At 40.6% G+C, this 22,500-nt stretch overlaps 1 protein-coding gene across 2 annotated transcripts in view; it reads left to right on the top strand.

The window, feature by feature from the left end:
* LOC137973238 (leucine-rich repeat-containing protein 1-like) overlaps positions 1-22,500 on the top strand; it is a 33,471-nt gene that overhangs the window by 8,806 nt on the left and 2,165 nt on the right. The window contains exons 7-21 of one of the 2 annotated variants that reach the window (XM_068820011.1): positions 215-289; positions 1,679-1,823; positions 2,595-2,667; positions 3,405-3,450; positions 4,902-4,985; positions 5,420-5,535; positions 7,154-7,223; positions 7,960-8,059; positions 10,697-10,800; positions 12,249-12,365; positions 13,615-13,767; positions 15,153-15,368; positions 16,162-16,989; positions 17,908-18,003; positions 20,589-20,663. In XM_068820011.1, coding sequence (XP_068676112.1) covers positions 215-289; positions 1,679-1,823; positions 2,595-2,667; positions 3,405-3,450; positions 4,902-4,985; positions 5,420-5,535; positions 7,154-7,223; positions 7,960-8,059; positions 10,697-10,800; positions 12,249-12,365; positions 13,615-13,767; positions 15,153-15,368; positions 16,162-16,989; positions 17,908-18,003; positions 20,589-20,663 — 2,298 coding nt within the window. The remainder of the gene's footprint in view (positions 1-214; positions 290-1,678; positions 1,824-2,594; positions 2,668-3,404; positions 3,451-4,901; positions 4,986-5,419; positions 5,536-7,153; positions 7,224-7,959; positions 8,060-10,696; positions 10,801-12,248; positions 12,366-13,614; positions 13,768-15,152; positions 15,369-16,161; positions 16,990-17,907; positions 18,004-20,588; positions 20,664-22,500) is intronic. The other variant, XM_068820012.1, reaches the window with a different exon arrangement.

Genomic DNA, 22,500 nt, shown 5'->3' with positions numbered 1-22,500 from the left:
GTAAAATGTACAAGTTTCAATCTTAGGACGGAAAGGGTTCACGGGAAAGTTGTTAAATTTATCCTAAGTAGTTATTCTTTTTCCAGCGCTTCAACAACCACAATGCCTGAAAAAGTTACTTATAATACATAGGCTTTTCACACAGGCTTTTACTTGTAGTAGCAAAACAAACACATATTAAACAAACAATAATCCTTTTTTTTGTTCTTTGCAGCCTGCAGTTATTGGATGTTTGGTGAACTTAAAAGAGCTTTGGATGGATAACAATGGCTTAAGTGAAATTCCTGCAGTAAGCACCAAATGCATTGCTGGAATAATATTATTCAAACTATTATTTAAAAACTGTTTGTGAGGTCATTTTCTCTGATGTGACCAGCTTCCATCTAACGATAAAACAGCTGTCACCATACATGGCCGTTTTTGCATCGTGTAAAAACCGTCATAAAAATAGTAAAATAGCTAAATAAATGTACTAATTGCAGAGCTTATTCAAGAGTATAGCTCTGTTGAATTACCCAAATTAAAAGTGCTGCAAACAATTCAGGTAACCTCTGAAGACAAGGGGCAGAGAATCTTGCTTAAGCTGATTCCTCAGAAAAGAAAGTTGCTGAACGATTTTCTTGAAACTTCCCTGAATGTTCCTGACTAATCCGCATTTTGAGAATAAAAAAGGTAAACCACCGTGCTTGCTTAAGAGGTATAATGGGCCAATCTTCAATCAATCAATCAATCAACTTACTGCGCATATGGTGTGTCACACTGTGACAATCTTACCCCGTTGATGCCTGTACTGATACTAATCATGCGCTTTATTTCATCTGCTCCTGAAGAGTACTTTTTGCGGTGGCTAAACAAGAGGGTTTAAAGTAACACTTGAAAAAACACCTGATAGGTACAGTGGAAAGTCTTCCTCATAAGGAACACTGTCTTATATAGTTTATGGAAAAATCACTCAACTTTAAACGACGTTGACTCAAAACTTTTTTCGAATTGTTTTCCTTCTGATATTTTTTTAAAAAACAATTTTTATTTAAAGGGGATAATTTGTACACCAAAATTATGCCATAAAGATATAGGTCACCATGCTTGTTTAAGAGTAAAACACCAGCTTACCTTTCAGGTCTTTCTCGATTATCGTGGATCGAAACAACAAAATTTGCCATGTTCTCAGAACGCATGCGCTTATGCGCAAAGAGTTTACGGAGGCTAAATTAGGTCATTCACAACTTCTCTCACATGTTTTGAGAACTGTCTCAGTTTGTATGATCAACTTATGCCATGTTTACAATGTTGCAAATTGGACCAATTCATAAATATTGACGCACCATATGCGCAGTACAAGATGCACAGTGCAATACTGAGGAATCACCTTAATTAAACCAAGACAATTTTAAATCTTAAGATGGAAGATGATGTCGATATGACAGTCCCTTTCAATGAACTTGCTTTGGACTCGCTTGTGACAGTTATTAGTATTTGATATGCTGAATTCAGCTGGAAAAGAATGCTGCCCAAGAATGTACACTGTACCCTTGTAGAGTTTAAGCCAATACATCAATTATTCAATATAATAAAAAAGCACCACTAATTACTGTCGCAGCATATCAAAGGGAACATTACTCTTGGCGAATCATACCTGGTTGTTTGCCTTTCAAACTTATGTTTATCTTTCGTTTAGGAAATAGGGTTACTGCGACAACTTATGTTCCTGGACGTTTCCAGAAACAGACTGGAACGTCTTCCTCCAGAACTGCAGTGTCTTCAGTCGTTGACAGATCTTTATTTATCAAACAACATGCTACTTGAGTTACTGGACAACATTGGTGAGCAAATTACAATGATGACGTATGTCCATAAGATGCTGATTTTTTCAATAATATGTACCAACTTTAATCATTAACTTCTTTAATCAATAAAAGAGAAGGATACCAGAGGTTAATTATGTACAATGTATCCCTATTGAGGGTATCCACCTGCAGCCGGATGTAATTGACTGAAAGTTGATTTTGATGAGGGATGAAAACCAGAGTACCTGGAGAAAAACCCTCGGAGTAAGATTGAGACTGACTGAAACTCAGCCCACATACGACCTCAGGGCCGAGGGTTGAACCTGGGTCACAGAGGTGGAAGGTGTGTGGTTGATGACCGCTAAGCCACCTGCCCTGACTCAGCCCTGTCTCACCTTAAAATTGTAACAGATGTGAAGCATTTTGCTACCCTTGGACGTTTTAGTCCCAGCAGTATGTTGTATTGCATGCAATTGACAACTGTTCTTAGCTGTGCTCTAGTTTCTCTGTAGTTGAGTGGTATAGCATTGTTATCACATGAAGGTGGGACAAGGGTTCTGGCACTTGTGTCCTTTGAAGGAAACACACATCTCCTTTGGGTACAAAATTGAAAAAGTGTCAGCTCTGGGTATCTGGTAACTGGTATCTGGTATCAGGCACCTCAAACCCCAGGAGTGAGACTAATGCGTACTAATAGATTTTATTCTGGCTAACACCAGACAATGTCGCTCATCAATTGAGAGCAGTTAAGGAGTCAATGCGTTAACAAATAATATGAGCTAACCTGTTTTAATTGTCGTATTTCAGGGGCTCTTAACAACTTGCAAACACTTAAAGTGGATGAAAATCATCTTGTACAACTTCCAGATAGTATAGGGAGGTAATGCTGATTTTGAAGTTTTGTTTGCTTACAGCTTTAACAATCAAACATAACTTCAATGAAGCCCACTGTAAAAGAACTTGGAAACTTAGATTAATAAATTATATTACCGGTATATTGGAAGTTGGCTATTTAGACAGAAGTTCTTTTCCATTACCTAAAAATTGGTTCAAGAATGTCATTTATCTATTTGAGAATTCAAGCTTTTCACTATGCTGGAGTTTGAAATGCACCGCGCACCAGTGGCTCATTTGGTTGAGCACCGGGCTGTCACGCGGGAGGTCGTGAGTTCAACTCTGGCCGGACCAACACTCAGGGTCTTTAAATAACTGAGGAGAAAGTGCTGCCTTTGTAATTACATCTGCAAACGGTTAGACTCTCTAGTCTTCTCGGATAAGGACGATAAGCCGGAGGTCCCGTCTCACAACCCTTCAATGTTCATTATAAATCCTGTGGGACGTAAAAGAACCCGCACACTTGTCGTAAAGAGTAGGGCATGTAGTTCCCGGTGTTGTGGTCTGGTCTTTCTGGTCTGGATAGGGTAGGGTGGAGCACCTCGCATAGGACCTCGAGTCCTGTTCGTGCTCCTTCCCTCTGGCCAGGTTTGCCCAGTAGAAGAGACAAACCAGATGTCTCGTAAAACAAAACAAAACAAAACAGGCATTACCCCCTAATGTCCAGTCAATTTTGTTTATTGCCTGTGTATTTCTTAATTAGAGCTTCTTTTTAATGTTTAGGTTGAACAAGATTGAAGAGTTAGTTGTCAATCACAATGAATTAGAGGTATTTTTTTTTCATTTTGTTGCTTTACTCTGCTTCAACTTGGCAAGGTCAAGATTTATTAGCATTTTCTTGTTTTAAAGATAAGTTTGAACACAGGATAAACGAGACGCCCCAACGATGGCATTTACGTGGGGTGCCTTTTTTGACAACAAAGTAGATTAAAGAAAAATAAATTTGATAATCTGGCCTACAATGCTAAAATTGAGATTAGAAACTTTAACCAAACAATCAATCAATCAATCAATCAATCAATTTTAATTTAAACTCACACAAACATTAATTGACAGTGTTGGAAAAAGAAAAATAGAATATACATATGAATATTTACAAATTAAATATTGAAGAAGATACATAGTACTAATGAAATATTACAATTGTGATTAAGAAGTAAAATGTTAGGGGAAAAGAAGAAAGGATAAATGGTAAACAAACAGTTTTAATACAAGGTTGATCGTGAAGAGTTTGGGACACCTAAATAGCTTATGAAACTAATCGAGTAGGTGCCCCAAACAACCAAATTCAATTGTATAAAAGGAAGATTAGGCAAGGGAAGTGAGCTGTTTTCCTTTTAAACTTTTCTTGACACTATCATATTTATATAGTGATAACTACTTTTTTCTCCGTGAGACGATTCGTGAGATGATTCGTTAAGAGACGACTATCCTGGCATGCGAAATGTTCACTTCCGGTTTCCATCCTTGGCTTAAAAACTTCTCATGCTTAAGCTCTGTGATATCTAGGTGCAACAAGTATGGTGTATAAATCCTACAACAAAAATGCAATGCTTGTACTATGTTTAAAATCAATGTTGCTTTTATATGACAAGATTGTGTAGTTCCAGAAAATATCCATACCCCCACCATGGAGGGAATTTCATATAGGACCCCCCCCCCCCCCACCCCCCCCACCCCTTTGGACTTTCCATTTTAGCAAGGACGCAGTACTAAAGAATGACTTGTACAAAGGAAACTTGTCTTGTCTGATGAGAACCATATGGTCTCTTACCGGATTGATAAGCAGATGTACAGTAGCACTTGCTCCAAGTACACAAAAAATTGGTTTTATCAACGGAGTTGATAATGTAAATTGGCCACCGTACAGAGATTCTGAAAGCTGACGTTTCGAGCGTTAGCACTTTGTCAGAGCGAATGAAACGCTCGAAACGTCAGCTTTCAGAATCTCTGTACGGTGGCCAATTTACATTATCAACTCCGTTGATAAAACCAATTTTTTGTATACTACTTCCCCACCGACGCAGCACCACAGTTTCTTTAGAAACTACCCTCTTCATTCATTTCTTGCTCCAAGTAGTTAACTCTGTTTTACAAGTAAAATGCCCATTACGTTAAAACTGCAAGAAGGTTCCAAAATGTCCCAAACGAACCTATTTTTATACATTCTCAGCTTCAATTAATCTTCTGTCTGAAATCTTTGTTTTCTTGTGTCTGCAGAGTTTGCCTTCCTCTATTGGGTTGCTGCGAAATCTGCGTATCCTGTATGCTGATGAAAACTTTTTGGAAACTATTCCTTTAGAGGTATTGGAAGATAATTTATTTTCAATTTTAAGTTTTTGGGGAAGTTTAGGTCCCTCATACTTTAATGTTTGTAGTTCTGTCAGCTGTCAAGCAGGCTTAAGTGACAGCTGACTGTTTTTTTTATGGGACTGTCATGTGGTCGAGGTAGCACTAGTTACATTTTACGTGGTAAGGTCAGGTCTCCATCCAAGTACCGGTAGATTGGCCTTCCCCCAGCTTCCGGGTCAGAATGTACTCCATCCCTTCCCATCAGGTGCCATTGTTTTCAGGCTCTGAACTGTAAACAGACAATACCTATCAAGTCTTGCTCTAAGACAGCATAAATCACTGAATACAAGTTGTAAGAAGGATAAAAACTGTTTTATCATTAATTTTTACCAGCGTCCATATGACTTGTTTGCCTTGGTGTTCAAAGATTTCCTTTTGTCCGCTAGTTAGGCAGCTGTGTGTCGATGACCATACTGTCGTTACGTGACAACAGAATTGTGCGGATCCCAGATGACATCGGCCGGATGCCAAATATGCAAGTGATAAACCTGGCATGTAACAGGTGCTTGTTTGTCAATGTGATCTAAAGTAAATCATTGTGATGCCTTAGTTCAGAACGTTGTTTGAAGGGCTTTAGCAAAATTATCTGTAACTACTTATTATTAACAATTTTGTCATTTTCGAAACATAATTTCAGCTAAGGTCTGCCTAATAAACCTTAAGTTTTCTTGCCTAAGAGATATCCATTTGAGTTAATTTTAAGTGCTATTTGTACTGACTGGGGTGAGAATTAAAGAAGCAAACCTTGAGATTAGTAGATTACCTTTGCTCTACTGTCTAAGCCAAAAGATCATATGGGAGCTGGACGTGGGTTTTCGAGATGTCATTTTATCTCAATGAGTATTTACAAGTAATGTGAAAGGATCCCTTTACATTTTTTGCATAGTCAGGGCTCGAAATTAACGAAAACATCCAGTTGCAATTTTGCCGCAAGATATGAAAATAGTTGCTATTTCGTACATTTTAGCATAGGCGGCCCAAGCTCGCGTTACTGCTGTGAAAAGCAGTAAGGAAGCGAGATGAGAAACTGTTGGAAAAAGAATTATCCTTCATTGTTAAAAACCTCCATTAGCAAAACATCCGGAAGGTTAATTGGAAAGCTCATTTTCAAACGGCAAGATATTGAGGATAAAGCTTAATTTTTTAGGAAAGCTGGTAGAATAGTAATAATAGAGGAAACCTTGATGCGAAAAAGAAGCGGAGCAAAGGCAGAAAGTTAATCAAAGGAACACGTTGTGAACAAAACTATTCTGGAGCTGGAGAGCTGGGCCCCGTTTTTTAAAAGCCGATTAACGCTAATCTCAGATTAAAAATTAACCAAGGAGTTTATTTCTCTACTCCTAAATGCTGTTAAATGCTAATATTCGGCATAACTTTACATTAGAAGACGTCAATCTTAAAAAGCACAAATAAGCCAAAGAAACTTTCACCAAAAAGTTGGAACATGAACTAAAAGTTCACGCTAATCCGGGATTACGTTAATCGGCTTTCCGAACAACCGGGCCCTTCGTACCCGTTTCTCGAAAGTCCCGAAACTTCACGGGCCATTTTCGGGTGTCACAATTCCCTTTTTGTCTCAAGAATAGAGAGGATTTAAGTCGTCAAACGTCACAGTCATTTTTCTTTTTGTTGCCTTGAAAACATGTTAAATGTTCGGATTTCCAAAACAAGCGGTGGGCAGTTTCACAAATGGCTTCTCGGGCCCGAAACGTTTCCGGGTCTTTCGAGAAACGGGCCCCAGCTGGTGACTTGGAAGGCGAACATGCAACAAGTGTGAAGGAACTGAACTCAAGTGAACTGTTAATATAATAATGTAAATATCTTAGTTCATTATTTCTCCTAATTTCTAGGGTTTCATTTGTACTATATTAAAATAATTTTTCTGAAGTTGTGATTAGGGTTTGTTACGCATTATGTGTGAAGGAGAATATTTACTCTCGGTTCAGTACTTTACGCGTCGTGCGAGCCAAGGAAAACCAACGCATCACACCATCACTGAACTTTGCCATCAAAGGTTGCTCAAATATGTACCATGAAAAGACATTCTTGTGAAAATATTGTGATTATAAATAAATTTATTCTCATCACATTTTATATTTTCCTTTGTTCATGATGGACAGGTTGGAGTGTTTACCGTACACGTTTAGAAAACTGACGAGTTTAAAAGCCTTGTGGCTCTCTGAGAATCAGGTAACGAGTGGTGCATTTTCTTGGCTTGATTTCAAACTTTACTGGTGGACAATTTTTGTCTTGCACATTATAACTGGTGTCCTGCAATTTTTTCCACATTGATTTTTATCGCTAGAGGCTATGATTCTTTCAGTTGGCACCAATCGGATCACATTTAATTACTTCACTGGTGGGAGAAAGCTAATTTTGCGTGATGTAACAGCCATCACACCGTCGTGATTGTCATGTACTGTCGTCTGGTGTTAAAAAAACGAGTGTTGCAATTGACTATCACACGTCACTTGTGTTGCAATTGACTATCACACGTCATTTAAGGCTGTTAAGGCTGTATTGCTCTATCTTCTAATTCATTATTGTTTTTATATTCCTCCTATTTTTTTGATGTATATGTGTGTGTATGTGTGTCCGACCTAAATTATCCTAAACAAATTGTAATACTGGCTGCCTGCCCCTTTTAACTTTTTAGTTATTTCAGGCAGCCAGACCCCCTATATTTATCTCTATCTATTTGAATAATTTATCTGCATGTAAGTAAGTTTATGGGGTAAATAAAATTGTTGTTGTTGTTGTTGTTGTCACATTTTTTTCCTGGTTTTTTTCTGTTTTAACTTTCAATATCGAACGCATTTTTTTAGATCAATCGAGTGCACATGTCCAATTGACCAAAGTGACTTTTTTGGCCTACTTTATTAGACGTTCTGCATGATTGACGGATCAATCTTATGTTTTATTCTAGTCTAAGCCCATGGTCCCTTTACAGTCAGACTTTGATCACGGAACACAGTCACATGTGTTGACATGTTACATGTTTCCACAACAACCAGCTGCTGAAGAAGGTTAGAAATACGTTTGTCATAGTTATGGTTATGTTTATTGCCCCTTAACCCCAAGTGTGCCACCACAAATAGTAGACGTGTATTGGACTCTTTCTGATACCTTCCGGCCTGCCTTACGCACTTTTTGTCTTCCCTTCCCTTACCTTCCCTCTCTACCTTCCCTTCCTTTCCTTCTCTCTCTCCTTCCTTCCATCCTTCCTTGCTTGCTTTCCCTCCTTCCCCTCCCTTCTCTTCCCTTCCTTCCTTTCCTTTCCTTCTCTCCTTCCTTGCTTGCTTTCCCTCCTTCCCCTCTCTTCTCTTCCCTTCCTTCCTTTCGTTTCCTTCTCTCCTTCCTTGCTTGCTTTCCGTCCTTCCCCTCCCTTCTCTTCCCTTCCTTCCCTTCCCTTCCTTCTTTCCTTCCTTGCTTGCTTTCCCTCCTTGCCCTCCCTTCTTTTCCCTTCTCTTCCCTTCCTTCCCTTCCCTTCCTTCTTTCCTTCCTTGCTTGCTTTCCCTCCTTGCCCTCCCTTCTTTTCCCTTCTCTTCCCTTCCTTCCCTTCCCTTCCTTCTTTCCTTCCTTGCTTGCTTTCCCTCCTTGCCCTCCCTTCTTTTCCCTTGTCTTCCCTACCTTCCCTTCCTTTCCTTCGCTCCTCCTTCCTTCCTTCCTCCTTCCCCTCCCTTCTCTTCCCTTCCTTCCCTTGCCTTCCTTCTCTCCTTCCTTGCTTGCTTTCCCTCCTTGCCCTCCCTTCTTTTCCCTTCTTTTCCCTTCCTTCCCTTCCCTTCCCTTCCCTACCTTCCTTTCCTTTCCTTCTCTCCCTTCTTCCTTCCTTCCTTCCTTCCTTCCTTTCCCTCCCTTCTCTTCCCTTCATTGCCTTCCTTTCCTTGCTTTCCCTCCTTCCCCTCCCTTCTGTTTCCTTCCTTCCCTTCCCTACCTTCCCTTCCTTTCCTTCTCTCCCTCCCTCCTTCCTTCCTTCCTTCCCTTCCTTTCCATCTCTCCTTCCTTACTTGCTTTCACTCCTTCCCCTCCCTTCTCTTCCCTTCCTTCCCTTCCTTTCCTTCTCTCCCTCCTTCCTTCCTTCCCCTCCCTTCTCTTCCCTTCCTTCCCTTCCTTTCCTTCTCTCCTTCCTTGCTTGCTTTCCCTCCTTCCCCTCCCTTCTCTTCCCTTCCCTTCCCTAACTTCCCTTCCTTTCCTTCTCTCCCTCCTTCCTAAAATCCTTTCCCTCCCTTCTCTTCCCTTCCTTCCCTTCTCTTCCCTTCCTTCCCTTCTCTTCCCTTCCTTCCCTTCCTTTTCCTTCCTTTCCTTCTCTCCCTCCTTCCTTCCTTTCTTCCTTTCCCTCCCTTCACTTCCCTTCCTTTCCTTCCTTTCCTTCTCTCTCTCTATCCCTCCCTTCCTTCCTTCTGTCCTTTCTTTCCTTCATTTTCACTTCTCAAACTGAAGTTCTTTTCAACCCTTTAGTTTACTCGGCAGCTGCTTTTGCTTTTTCAGCTTTTTGCCCTTTCCCTTTTTCTTCAGTTTGTTCATTAACCCAAGTATCCGGCTCTAATTTGTAACGATAATCAGACTAGAAGTTCTTTTACTGTTACATTCTTTTGATTCTTTATTAATAACCTCCAACTGTTTCTCAAGTTTACCCTTCATTTCTTTACTTTTTCTTTTGTCTTTTTCATCCCTTCCCTCTAGTTACTTCATCAAACAAGGTTGTGTATTAAACTTCATTCAAACTTTAATCTATTTATAAATTGATGAAATGCTTATTATTCATAGCTATTTGTCATTGTGAGTTTCTTGGAACAGAGACTGATGAATGGCATTGTTTCCTTTTAAAGTATTAACGAGTAGCCCAATAAATGTCAGTTAATTATTAGCTCATATACTGAATGATCATGCTAATTAAGTGTTGCCAAATTGAAAAATTTGTGTCAGGAATGGGAAATTCTAAGTATCCAAACGTTCAGAATTTGTTGAAATTTAATAAAATACTAATGTGAATGCTTGTCAAAGCAAAAGGAAAAGAACTTTATTTGAGTGTCTAGTCGCTCTAGCGCTGGAGCACTAATTGGATACACTGTAAACTGAAATTAACAATGAACGCAAATCAAGTCAAATGTTGGTTTTTGAGGAGAGGGGAACCGGAGTACCTGGAGAAAACTTCTCGGTGCAGAGTAGAGAACCAACAAACTTGACCCACATAATTATGACACCGAATCTGGGAATCGAAACCAGGCCACATTGATGGGAGGCCAGTGCTCTCACCACTGTGCCATCCCTACACCTTATTGGTTATTTATCATTTCATATCCATCTTGCACTCATGGAATGATATTACTCTTTTATTAAATTTTATTCAACTCTGAACTGTCTCGATTTTAAAAAATGACTGCACAATCAGTTTCCATAATTATAAAGTCATCTGGTATGGAAGCTGATAACTGAGATTGACCAAGCCACTCAGAATGCGAGAAACGCATTTTCGGAGATTGAAAATGTAATAACATGGTTCATTATTGTCATCTGAATGATTGGCAACATTTGGCTTGTAATCGCTGATCATTATCAATAGGTAATACACCTCTTGTCCACCACTGCTACTATTAGGGATTCCACATTGGTGCTTCACAAACTGGATTCTTTCATTGTTTAATTGTCATTATTATCATCAGAGCAGCCGAGTGAAGACTCTGGCAGCCTACCTGCCTCCCTTCTTGAAGAGCAAATAAGACAGAGATCTTCAATTGTCTTTAACATAGATGAAGACGACTATTTGGTAAATGTTTGAATATTCTGTTATAAAGAATAGTGTCATGTTTTCACTGGGGTTAACAGGTGCTATCTTAAAATAAATGTATCTATTTGAAGTGCTGGTTATAGATGAAAGAGAAAAAGTGACCCTCGCTCTTATCAGGTCACAAATTGAACAATAGGGAGCTTAAGCAACGACAACGGCGACGGCAACGAGAACCTCATCTCAAAATATAAATTTGCGTTATTTCAATCGCTTCGTGACTATTTCAACGTTTTTAATATGACAAGGGTGTGGTAATTCCTCAAAGATGACACCAGTCGGAACGGCACTCCATTTTAGGAGAGAAAATGAAAATTTATCCTCAAATGCTGACGTAAAACCAAAAACTTGGCTATTTCACGTTGTTGTTTTGCTGACGACGGCAACGAAATGGACAGAAGTGAAAAACGCACGTGCAGGACGTGCAAAGCTATATATGCAAATTTGTGACGTTCTCGTTGCCGTCGCCGTTGTCGTTGCTTAAGCTCCCAATTATTGCCTCTTAACAGACGCTTGAAAATTTCAGGCAGCTTCTATGGGAGTGGAACCCATGACCTCTGCGACGACGGTTCTGTGCTCTACCAACTGATCTGTGAAGCCACTCTGTTGAGAGCAGCTCAATTTGTTGGACTCAATTGTTCCCGTGAAAGGACCTGCTGAATGAAATAAACGATCAGTTGTCTCTTAATATTAAAGACACGAGAAATATTCAGGTCGCTTCAATGGGATTTAAAGCAATGACTTCTGCAATGCCAGTGCAATGCTAGAATCTATTGAACCCATGTGTGTCTGTAAGAGACAAGTGTGAGGATCACGTCTATCGTGGGTGCTGATAATAATAATAATAATAATAATAATAATAATTTAATAATAATAATAATAATAGTACGTTTTACAAACACATTGAAAAGTTTGGCACCACCATCAGACTTGAAGTGATCCAGAACACTGCTCTGTTAGGAACGGCTAGACTCCTAAGAAACTTTTTGTCCCTTTAAGGAATCAGGAGAGAACTCCCTTGGGAACTTTAGGAACTTGTTGTTACACGCTCTCATAGGAGATAATTGACCAGAGCAGGAATACCTTTTGGGCCTGTGATTTTACATAATAATGATAATGATAATAATAATAATAATAATAATAATAATAATAATAATAATAATAATAATAATAATAATAATAATAATAATAATAATAATAATAATGATAATAATAATAATAATAATGATAATAATAATAATAATAATAATAGTAATGAGTATCCCATAATATTTAAACAATAGAAAGTAAAATGGCTGCCGAATGGTCGACGTAGTCTATTTAATACCCACTGTTTGGGCTAAGCTCGCACAAATTTGGCTCAGTGGGAGGGCATCCGAATTAGCCATTGAAAATGAGAAAATTTTCCTCTTTTTGTTTTTGTTTCTCAGTCCAGGTTAGCTAGGTATCAATCCCCCTATCCGAAAGATGTTAAAGATCGCGCAGCGCAGTATCTGGCTAGCAGGCGGCAACAACATCATCAGCAGCAGCAACGTCAGGATATCGAGGTAATACAATCAGTTTTACCACCTCAGCATCAATGTCACCAGTATGCACTGCACCAATATAGGCACCAATATCAGCACCACAGAGAAGATAGGCCCTCGGTAAGGCCAGCCGCACACAAGGCGAAGCAACGACGACGGTTACGACAGGGAAAAGCCGCAAAGCAGGAACATCATTGGTTGAAAAAAAGAAAAATAATCGTGCTGCACGTGCGGCACGCACCTCAAGGCATTTATTTGCCGTACTCCAGAAAACAATAGTTTTACAAGTTTCTCGCATTTTTGTCTCGCGTTCTTCTCGTGTTTTAACTTAATTTTTGACCCCTCTGCCTTTTTGTTATTGTAAAAAACAAATTGATGTCAGTTTTTCATGCGTCTGTCTTGTTATTGACAATGAATTGGCTATCGCCTCGTGGATCCACAGCTACTTTGACAATGTTATGACGAAATTCATGATCAATAATAGGACAGACGCATGAAAAACTGACATCAATTTGTTAACGTGAAATCACCTTATTTTAGGTTTTGACGCCAACGCGAGCATTCAACAATGAACAATTTATTTTATGTCTTTACTCTGAAACCAGGTACAGGATAGTTCGCCTACATTGTAAAACGCGAACAGGGAGGAATAATCGCAAAATAGTTGCGATAACGTTAAGTTATATTGCGGAGTGACGCTTTTTTTTTTTCCGACGTTGCCGTCGCCCTTGCATGCTTAAACAAAGAGTGGGCAAAACAATAGCTTTGCACGCCTTGAACGTGCGTTTTTCATTTTTGTCCATTTCTTTGCCGTCGTCTGCTAAACAACAACTTCAAACGAAATTTGAGGTTTAAATTAAGCGCCGTTCCGACGAGTGTCATTTGTGAGGAACTACCACGCCTTCGTCACATTAAAACGGTTGAAATAGTGACGAAGTGATTACAATAACACGAATTTATATTTTGAGATGACGTTCTCTTTGTCGTTGCCATCGTCCTTGTTGAAGTTCCTTACTCTCTTTGTAGACGATAACAAAGAAAGGTACTTAAAAGCAAAACTCACTTAATTCCGGTGCGTACAAATCCCTTAATTGGTCATTTCCGCATTTTCGTTCTCTGGGACGTCGTCGTTCGTCAAGGTCCGGCAAAAAGCAGAAAAATGGGGACAACACAATTATGGCAGATAAAGCGCCCACGAATTTGATATTTGTTAGAAATAATGCAGACATGGCCTTAGCCGGTCTTGGTGATATTTGTTTAACTTCTTCAGCCTCCAGAATCTTCCCGGAGACAACACCAGTCGGCGCAGTCCAATCAAACGCCAGTGTCAGTAGTTGTGCATTCATTGGATCGGATTAATGAACCCGAGCTGTTGAGGCCGCAAGAGGTGCGTACAGTTGAGGTCCCCTGGTACGAGCAACAGGTTGGTGCCTGTTAAGTGTCCTCATTTGATGGAGAGCTTCTGTCAAAATGTGGTTAATATGTTGGCTTAAAAAAGTAAAAAAGTAACAATGTTCCGACTGACTGAGAATCTTGAACGGGCTTCAAAGTCGCCAAGGCGCCGGGCTTCGGTTTTCAAGTACCACTCCAAACCTTTTTTTACCTTTTTTTATCATGTTATAATGATCAACGTAGTTAGCTAATTGAGCATCCCGAGAAGATGCGAGGACTAAGTAACCTGGGGGTAAAATCATTCTCGCACCCAGAGCCCTCCCATTCTTTTGATCACGTGGTCGGTGAAACGAACATGTGACCAAAAGGAACAGAGGGCTCTGGGGACGAGAATGGAAAAAATAGGCTCGTGCGTGAGCCCCTACGAGTTCATATTTTATCCTGTACGAGGTGAATAAATCAAACGTTGATCGTGAAGGTGTCTGTGTACGTAAACTGTGGATACGAGTCCAGTTCGAGTCCTCATTTTTCAGGCTTCTTGAGATTGTTACTTTTTCTTCTTTTTATCTTAAAGGAACCTTTTGGGGCAGTGAGTTGTGGTTAATTCTAGCATCATACTTCTGTCAGATTCTTTGGTTTCAGCAATTTTGTGTTAATGCTTTTCGTTTCACAGGCTCCTAATATAAATGTTATTTACAGAGCGCTTTTTGATATCGATGTATAGAAATGGGCTGCAAAATAATAAGCCACGAATGAATTATTTCATATTTAACATAACATGCTGAAAATCCCAACTGGGTAGGAGACAGCTATTTGGCTATTTACAGATTTGAATTCCGGAGCACTGAAGACGAATCTCTTTTTATAGGTGAAAACGGTACCAACAGACGTTATTGGAGTTGAGCCTGCAGGCACATTTTCCTTTGTTTAAAACTACATACAAAAGAGGCTTAAGGTTCAATAGCCCTGTTCACGGTTAGTTTTTCTCATTTGCACTACAATATAATCTAGCATGTATGTGAGGCAATTTCGGGCTATTTTGTAGTTTTAAGCCGAAATTGCCTCGCATCCATGTTAGATTACATTGTAATGCAAATGAGAACAACTTCCGGGATACCGGCATTTCGATGCCCATAATACTCATTCATTGCGTCATGTGACGCAAAGAATGAGCTAAAAACTAACCGTGTAAAGGGCTATTCGATACAAAATGACCCCTTAGCCTCGTTTATGCGGCAAAACCACTGAGAACTCCGATAAGGGCTACAAGTCACACTGCCTCCATACTTCAGGCTCCAAATCTTTTTAACTCTAGAGATCATGCTTTTGTCATGAACGCATTACAACTGGCGACAAAATTTCTCTTGCAATGTCTGGTTTCTGAAACCTGTCCTTGTCTCGTTACTTTTTTTTTAGGTTCCACGACTTTCGAATCAAAATCCAGCGCAAAGCAGAGGCTCGCCAGAGGGATCTAATCACCCGGTTAACAGTAATCAAAGGGTAGCAACAAATGGTATCGCCCAGCTGGGAAATACAGCGAGGCTACAGAGTGAGCAGTCGACAGAACCGCGGAATTCCAGTAGGGTACAAGTGGCCACAGTGAGAGCGATACCTGGAGATCGTCTGATGGGGGTAATTAGGGAATAATTAACACTTTTTTCACGGCGCGCGTTGGATATCAAATGGCAAATAGCCAACCAGGCGCGCAGCGCCGATTTGGCCATAACCAGTCTCATATCCAACAAGCGCCAATGACATACCTATTTTATTACGTTTTCATTAAATTCTGAACGCTTGGACACTTGGAAATGAAAGCCAATCAGTTTCCAGCTTAGTAACACTTGATGCAATTAGTTTCCATATAAGGTCATACGGTATGTGAGCTGATAACTGAGACTGAGTGAACCAATCAATCCCTACAATGTCGAGTCATTGATAAATACTAGTTCACTACATTTCCTTTTTAAAACAAGTTCAAGTGCGAATGTTTGATTTGCAAAACGAGTTTTGCTTTCCTTTGATCGGAATCAGTTTTCATGAGAGGAAGGTTTTTCCCTTGGAGATGCCTTGTATTAACTTGGAAATGGATTGTTGGGGTTATGTTAGAGTGGCAACATCCGTAATTGTCTTCTCTGCTGGCTTGATAGCTCAGTTGCTAGAGCTATGCATTCCCAAAATTCTCCCAACTAGTACCATAGAATTCTTTGTCGTTTAATCATGAGAATTTGGTGTTATATCAAGATATTACACCTCTAAAGCTGATAATAGTCTTCATCCTCAAGACCTGTCTGACTGTTATTTCATTGAAATTGTAGAGAGAATTTACATACCGATCACCCTGGGATTCAAAGGTTTAAGTGGCTTATCTATCTGCGATGATCTCCTAACTTTCATTTCATGTTTTGTCTTTTTTTCATCGCGTCAGGGACAATCGCTCAATCCAGAAGATCCACCCCCTCGCGTTCCTCCAGTGTATCACCCTCCCCCACCCTACATCCCACGGGAAAACAGAACGCCCCCAGCCCCACCCTCTGATGCTGATAGCAGACAGTCTTTAGAATCTCAGCACTCGTTTCGCGAAGAAGCACCCAGTTCCTTGTCTTCATTCGCCGGGCCTGCTAGTATTGGAAGAAGAAATAGTCGCTCCACGGGAACACCAGAGACCGAACAGGCTGGTGAGATGTGTTCATTTAACGAGGAGGAACCGAGCATTCTTCAGGGTCCCTTGAGACCACCGTCGTATTACGAAGCGACGAATCATGCTAACAGAATCTCTGGATTGGGAAATGTTGTCCATCACATCTGGTCCTCTACGCAGGATGGTGTACTGGACACTAGGACAATCATGAACGGTTCTCATGGGAAACAGAGATCTCCTCCGCCCCAGTACTCAGAGCAACCGGAAGTGCTGACAGATCCTGCAAGGCGATTGAGTTTATCGGAACCGGAAGTACCCTTAAACAGCGGAAGACCATTGGTTGTGCGGGTCAAACCGGAAGATGCAATAAGATTTGAAAATAGAGTACGACAGCTTCAGCGTGAGAGAGCTATGGAACGTAGAGAAGTGGAGGTTGACGGAAGTGAGAATAACGTCGGAGGTATAAATCGTCGAGCCCAGCCGCAGGCGGCTGCTCCTGTGCCTCGCATTCGGCTTCAAAGAAGCAGCTCAACAGATTCACGAACCTCTCAACAGTCTTTACAATCTTCTCAAGGTGGTGACGAGCCGCTGGATAACGATCCGTCCGTAGAATTGGTAAGTTCAATTATAATGTGCCTAGATCGGTTTTCAATTGAGTGTCGAAAGTAAGTAATTGCATTACCTCACTCAGTGATTGGTTCAAAGTTCTCGCGCCACTTTTTCAACCAACCAGAAGTGAAACCAAAACCAATCTTGGCTCGCGCGTGCACATTTTCCCGCGCTTTGTGTCGGCTACGTGTAATTACTTCGAGTTTTGATTGGTTTACTGGATTGGCTTCCTTCCTTTTTGATTGGCCAAAGTAATTAATTTGGTTTTGGTTTTACGACACTCGATTGAAACTCGCTCTATGAGGAAGTGGCAGACACGCCGTGATCACAACGACCAGGGGCCTGGGAACGAATGAAAAATGATGTTATTACAGGTTCACAAGAATCCCTATCATTTCCAATAATCAAAATTTATTGTGAAGTAATGGAAATTATGAAGGAAAGCTTCGGAGGAATCGATTCGAACCCGGATAATTCGCCTCTTGTTAGTACAAATATCGTGGATATCTAAGAGACGAACTGCAGGGGAAAAAGATTATTGAACGAGCAATATCCGTATGCAAAAACGGCCTTACATCTGTCTTACAACCGTCTTATATCCAATCCACAGTAAACAACGCATCGAAATTCAGTTAGCGCAGCGGCGCTCTTGCGCGTCAGTAAAAACAATACCTTTCCTGCTCTATATATAATATTCCAGTTTTGATCAAAATACGATAGCGTGGGATCAGGTTCCGCAGTTAGGGTAACGCGGCGAAAAAATAAATTGGCGAGCTAGCTGGCGAGCAAAGCGAGCCGAGCGGGGAACTGGGAGAGAGAAGGGGTGGTGCCCTTCCCACCCCCAGTTCCCCGCTCCGCTTCATAACCCCAACTGCGGAGCCTGGTTCCAGGCTAAAATACAACAAATTTGTCATCATCTTGCAGCTTCGTGTGGAAGTTTACAAGAACCCTAATCTGGGATTCAGCATTGCTGGAGGAACTGATGCGACTTCCAATCCATTTCACCCAAATGACACCAAGGTTTGCAATTCTTAAGGCGCCTGCAAACGGGGAAACATTGTGGCGGTGTCACAGCGTTTTGTGTTTCCCCGTGTTATCTGTTCCCCCAAACACTGGGCACTGGTGCTGTGTGTTTCCCCCTTCCCTCCCCATAGAACATTTCAGTGCTACGTGTTCCCTTCAAAATTGCCGACTTAAGAATACATCAAAACAAAAAGAAATATCAAAATAAAGGAAAGTAATCACGCCTTGAAGATAAATGTGATAGCAGAATAAATTATGAATACAACAAGTATCCTAAACATTCATGAAAACTAATCTTAGGCCTAAGGTTAGCTTTTTAAGCATGTGTAGGATAGTTTCTGTTTTAATAAAACAATGACCTGTGACCTGTAAAAAAATACCAGCACTTAAATGTTCTATGAGAGGCAGGGATGGCACTAGGATTTTTCAATCTGGGTCCTGGGACCTGCATGTTCGGCCAAATTGGGGTCCCAAGCATTTTTTGAGGGTCCCAAAATCTTGGTGACCCTCTGTGAGAAAAAGAGAGTAACCAACTTGGAATAATATTGACGCATATGCATAGGACCAGCCGACAAAGGCTTTTTCTAGAGCCGTTACATTCATTCCTGGACAAGAACTCTGTTAATGAAAGAGCACCCTTTCCAAGGGTTTACGCATCACTGGTTTCCTCCCTTAGGAGTAACGAACAGTGAAGTCTTTTGCTATATATTTGCATTCAGTGACTTGCAGAGTACATTCCTCTGTAGAAGACCACAGAATGCGGTCGAAAATTTAGTTTTAACCTTTTTAGATGTTTTAAACCCCATTTCTTAGAACTTCAATTATGATCACAGATCGCTCCAACAGTTTTATAAACAACAGAATATACTGACAAATCAAAGCAAGTTGTGTGAGTTATTTAAGTCAGTGCCTTGCGTCCTGGGACGCATTAAAATTTCGATCATGCATTTTTTGGATTTTATTTACGTAAAAATGCACGATTTCTGCGTTAACGCGATCCCTGAGAGGGAAGGGGGAACATACAGCACTAGTGCTCAGTGTTCGGGGAAACATAGCACGAGGGAACACAAAACGTTGTGACAGCGGAAGCAAATGTTTCCCTGTTTGCGGCCCCAGGAAACATTGGTTGCGGAAGCTAAAATGTTTCTGAATTTGTTCAGAAACATTTCGCTTCCACAGCTATGCGCGCCGAGGAAGCATTTCGGGAAGCAATGTTTCCGCAACAATGTTTGCAGACGCCTTTAACAGCAACAATCCTTAATAGTCTTTTCGTTGTTCTCATAAATCTCGTTCATACATGACACAGTAAACACATTTAACAGTTTTTTGTCCTTGAAATTTCGCTGTAACTGTGGTTGGTCCAATTGAAATTTCTCGCTTTTTTGGCCAGTTGTAAAACGAAGTGCTTGCTCGTTTTTTCCTGTGAAGAAAATAGCTTCGTAAATCCCGGAAGCTTTGCTCTCGGGATCAATCTTGGATTTCTAAAATCTGAGATAACTACAGTTAAAAGGCGGAAATGTCGAATTAGTTGGTTTAAGGTCTTTGCACAAGCTGTAGATTTTTGTTTACTAATCCAACTCTTTCGCAGTCTCCTACGCAGCCGTTCTTTGTGTGGTCACGCAACGCTCCTCCGCACACAAATTGCGTGACCACACAAAGAACGGCTGCGTAGGAGACTAACTCTTTCGCTTGAAGCCCCAGCTAAACGATCCGACGATGCCTGAACGCTCAGCCAGGGCTGAAGTCAAAAGTAACTATAAATCGCTTTGTCCCTCACGAAAATTTGAGAAAGTGCCACTTTCAATTTGTTTGTTTGAAGTGTCGTCGAAAGTACTAATGAAAAGTACACGTGCGGAGCGAGCAGCACGTGATTCTGAAATCAATCTTACCATTCCCAGCGTGCACTATCCACACAAACCAATAGACCTTATTCACGATGGCCGCCATGTTGGTTTTGCTATTATCATGCAAATTAGCAACACACTTCTGAGGGGGCAAACAGCACAAGTTCGAGAGGCTATAACGAACATCTTAGCCACACAGATGATTTGTTTCACGTTCATTGAATGTTTATCACCTAAGTAGTAAAATACACAAGTTACACAAGTTACCTCGATGTTTCTTTAGTGAAAAATGAGCAGAAAGCGAAGTAGAAAGTCAAAATGTCAAAGGCAATCAAAAGATAAGAAATTATTATAAAAGGTACATAATTGTAAATTCTAAATTGTACTTTTAGCAATGTTATTTCAATATTTCGGCGAGCCGATTTTCCGCAATTTGCCTTTTTTCCAATGTTTGCCCCCCAGCATAACACATGGCTAATTTGCGAGACAATTTGAAAACCGACATGGCGGCTATCGTGAATAAGGCCTATTTGTAAAAAGTTCTTGCATCGCTCTGAGCTGGAAGAATTTTTTACCAAGGAAGATTAATCCAACTGTTTCTTGACAGTTGTTGGGTAACCAGAAAATCACTATGAAGAAACGATTTTCTTATATTTAAAAAGGAGTAAATAAATTGGCCGTTGTGGGCTCACGTTCTCATAGAACTGAATTGACTTTTCAAAAATTATATCTTGACAGAGTATTTATGTTACGAAAGTTCAGCCCGATGGACCTGCATCTTATGGACTTGTTCCCGGGGACAGAATTCTGGAGGTAGGTGGAATTACTGGTGATCATAAATTTGACTTGATCTTGTGTTTTTATATTATTAATCTCTAACCGAAAGTGGGCATTGTTATCAACTATAGGCCATTCTGGAATTGCGCAGGGAACTGGGGGCGAGTTTAGTATTTGAACCAATCGATAAATTGACACCATTACATGGTAGATAACACTGAGATTCTGTCCAAGTTTGATGCTTTTAGGTCGAACAGAGACCAAGTTACGGACTTAAAAACATAGTGAAAAACCCATGCAAATGTCTCTAATTGTGAGGCTGCGTCCCCGCAAACCATATAAACTCTTTTAAAAATTTATCAGATTTGGGAAACTGGAAAATCCCATAGACCTCTTTCATAATGACGGCCAAATAAAATTCTTTTGTTTTAATGCTAATAAGCCTTTCTAGCCACGCTGCGACGAGCCAATAGGCCAGTTTCGTATTCTAACGGTTGGACGGGATCTAGCATGAAATGGAGGCTAATGCGGGCACATTTTTTTGCATTTGAAAAGATTTGCCCGCATTAGCCTCCATTTCATGCGAGATCCAGTCCAGCCTTAAGAATTCGAAAATGGTCTATTTCAAAAGCATATTTGTTTCAAAACGAGGGCAGTAGGTCTAATAAACATAAATACAAAAGAATGTAAAAGTGGTCGCCATTGATGAAAGTGATCTTTTCCAACGTGTTTCTATTGTTTTTGCCCGCACTGCCTCACTATCAAGCTGAATAGGGAGCTTAAGCACGCGCGTTTTTGAGACACGGACGGCAACCGGAAGAGAGCATCTCGCGCGCCAGGGCAATGGTGTCTCCCAGATTTTTATATTTATCATCTCTAATGGAGAAAAGATACTTAGTAATGTAAATGTGGATGTGTAAAGACACGTTAAAAGGGAAAACAGCTCGCTTCCGGTTGCCGTTTGCGTCTCAAAAACGCTCGTGCTTAAGCTCTCTAATATTTGATATTAATTTCGAAAATGGCCTATTGGAGACATTTGTATGGATTTTTAACAATATTTTAGTCCCTGACTTAGTCTCTGTTCTACCTTAAAGCATCAAACTTGGACAGATGGCCAATCCCAATGTGGCCAGCGTAGCCGAGTGGCTAAGATGCTGGACTTGAGAGATCCAGACGTTCCGTGTTCAAGTCCCGCTCTGACCAAATCCCGTGCTGTGATTGGCTACCCGAGCGGGCAAGATGGAGCTATACTGCCCGCTCGGCATTTCTCGCTTGGTCGCGCAAGATCAGAGATCATTTTTTTGGTGTTTTATCCCATATAATAAATCCTTTATTGAGCAAGCTTGTTTGATCAAGATGGCTGGATATTGCCTTCGTTCGTTTTCTTGTTTTTCGGTCCATAAACACGCAAAAAAGGAACTTGGCCAATATCCAGCCATCTTGACCTCACGCTTGGTCAATAACCCATATAGAGCGAGTTTCAATCGAGTGTCGTAAAACCGAAACCAAAGTAATTACTTTGGCCAATCAAAAAGGACGGAGGCAATCCAGTAAACCAATCAAAACTCGAAGTAATTACACGTAGCCGACACAAAGCGCGGGAAAATGTGCACGCGCAAGCCACGATTGGTTTTGGTTTCAATTCTGATTGGTTAAAAAAGTGGCGCGAAAACTTTGAACCAATCACTGAGAATTGTTATCACTGAGTGAAGTAACGCAAAACCAAAGCAATTCGCTAATTACTTTCGACACTCAATTGAAAACCGCTCTATGCCCAATAATTAGGGATCTGTACGTGAAACTAATTGCTTGTCGACGGGCCAAAGGACGACTAAAAAGTCGGAATCTTAGGCAGGATTTCCCATGAAATATC

This window comes from Montipora foliosa, chromosome 10 (genome assembly GCF_036669935.1).
Source record: "Montipora foliosa isolate CH-2021 chromosome 10, ASM3666993v2, whole genome shotgun sequence".
NCBI classification, from domain to species: domain Eukaryota; kingdom Metazoa; phylum Cnidaria; class Anthozoa; order Scleractinia; family Acroporidae; genus Montipora; species Montipora foliosa.
Note: the sequence above shows the minus strand (reverse complement) of the source record. Positions and strands in the feature narration are given on the sequence as shown.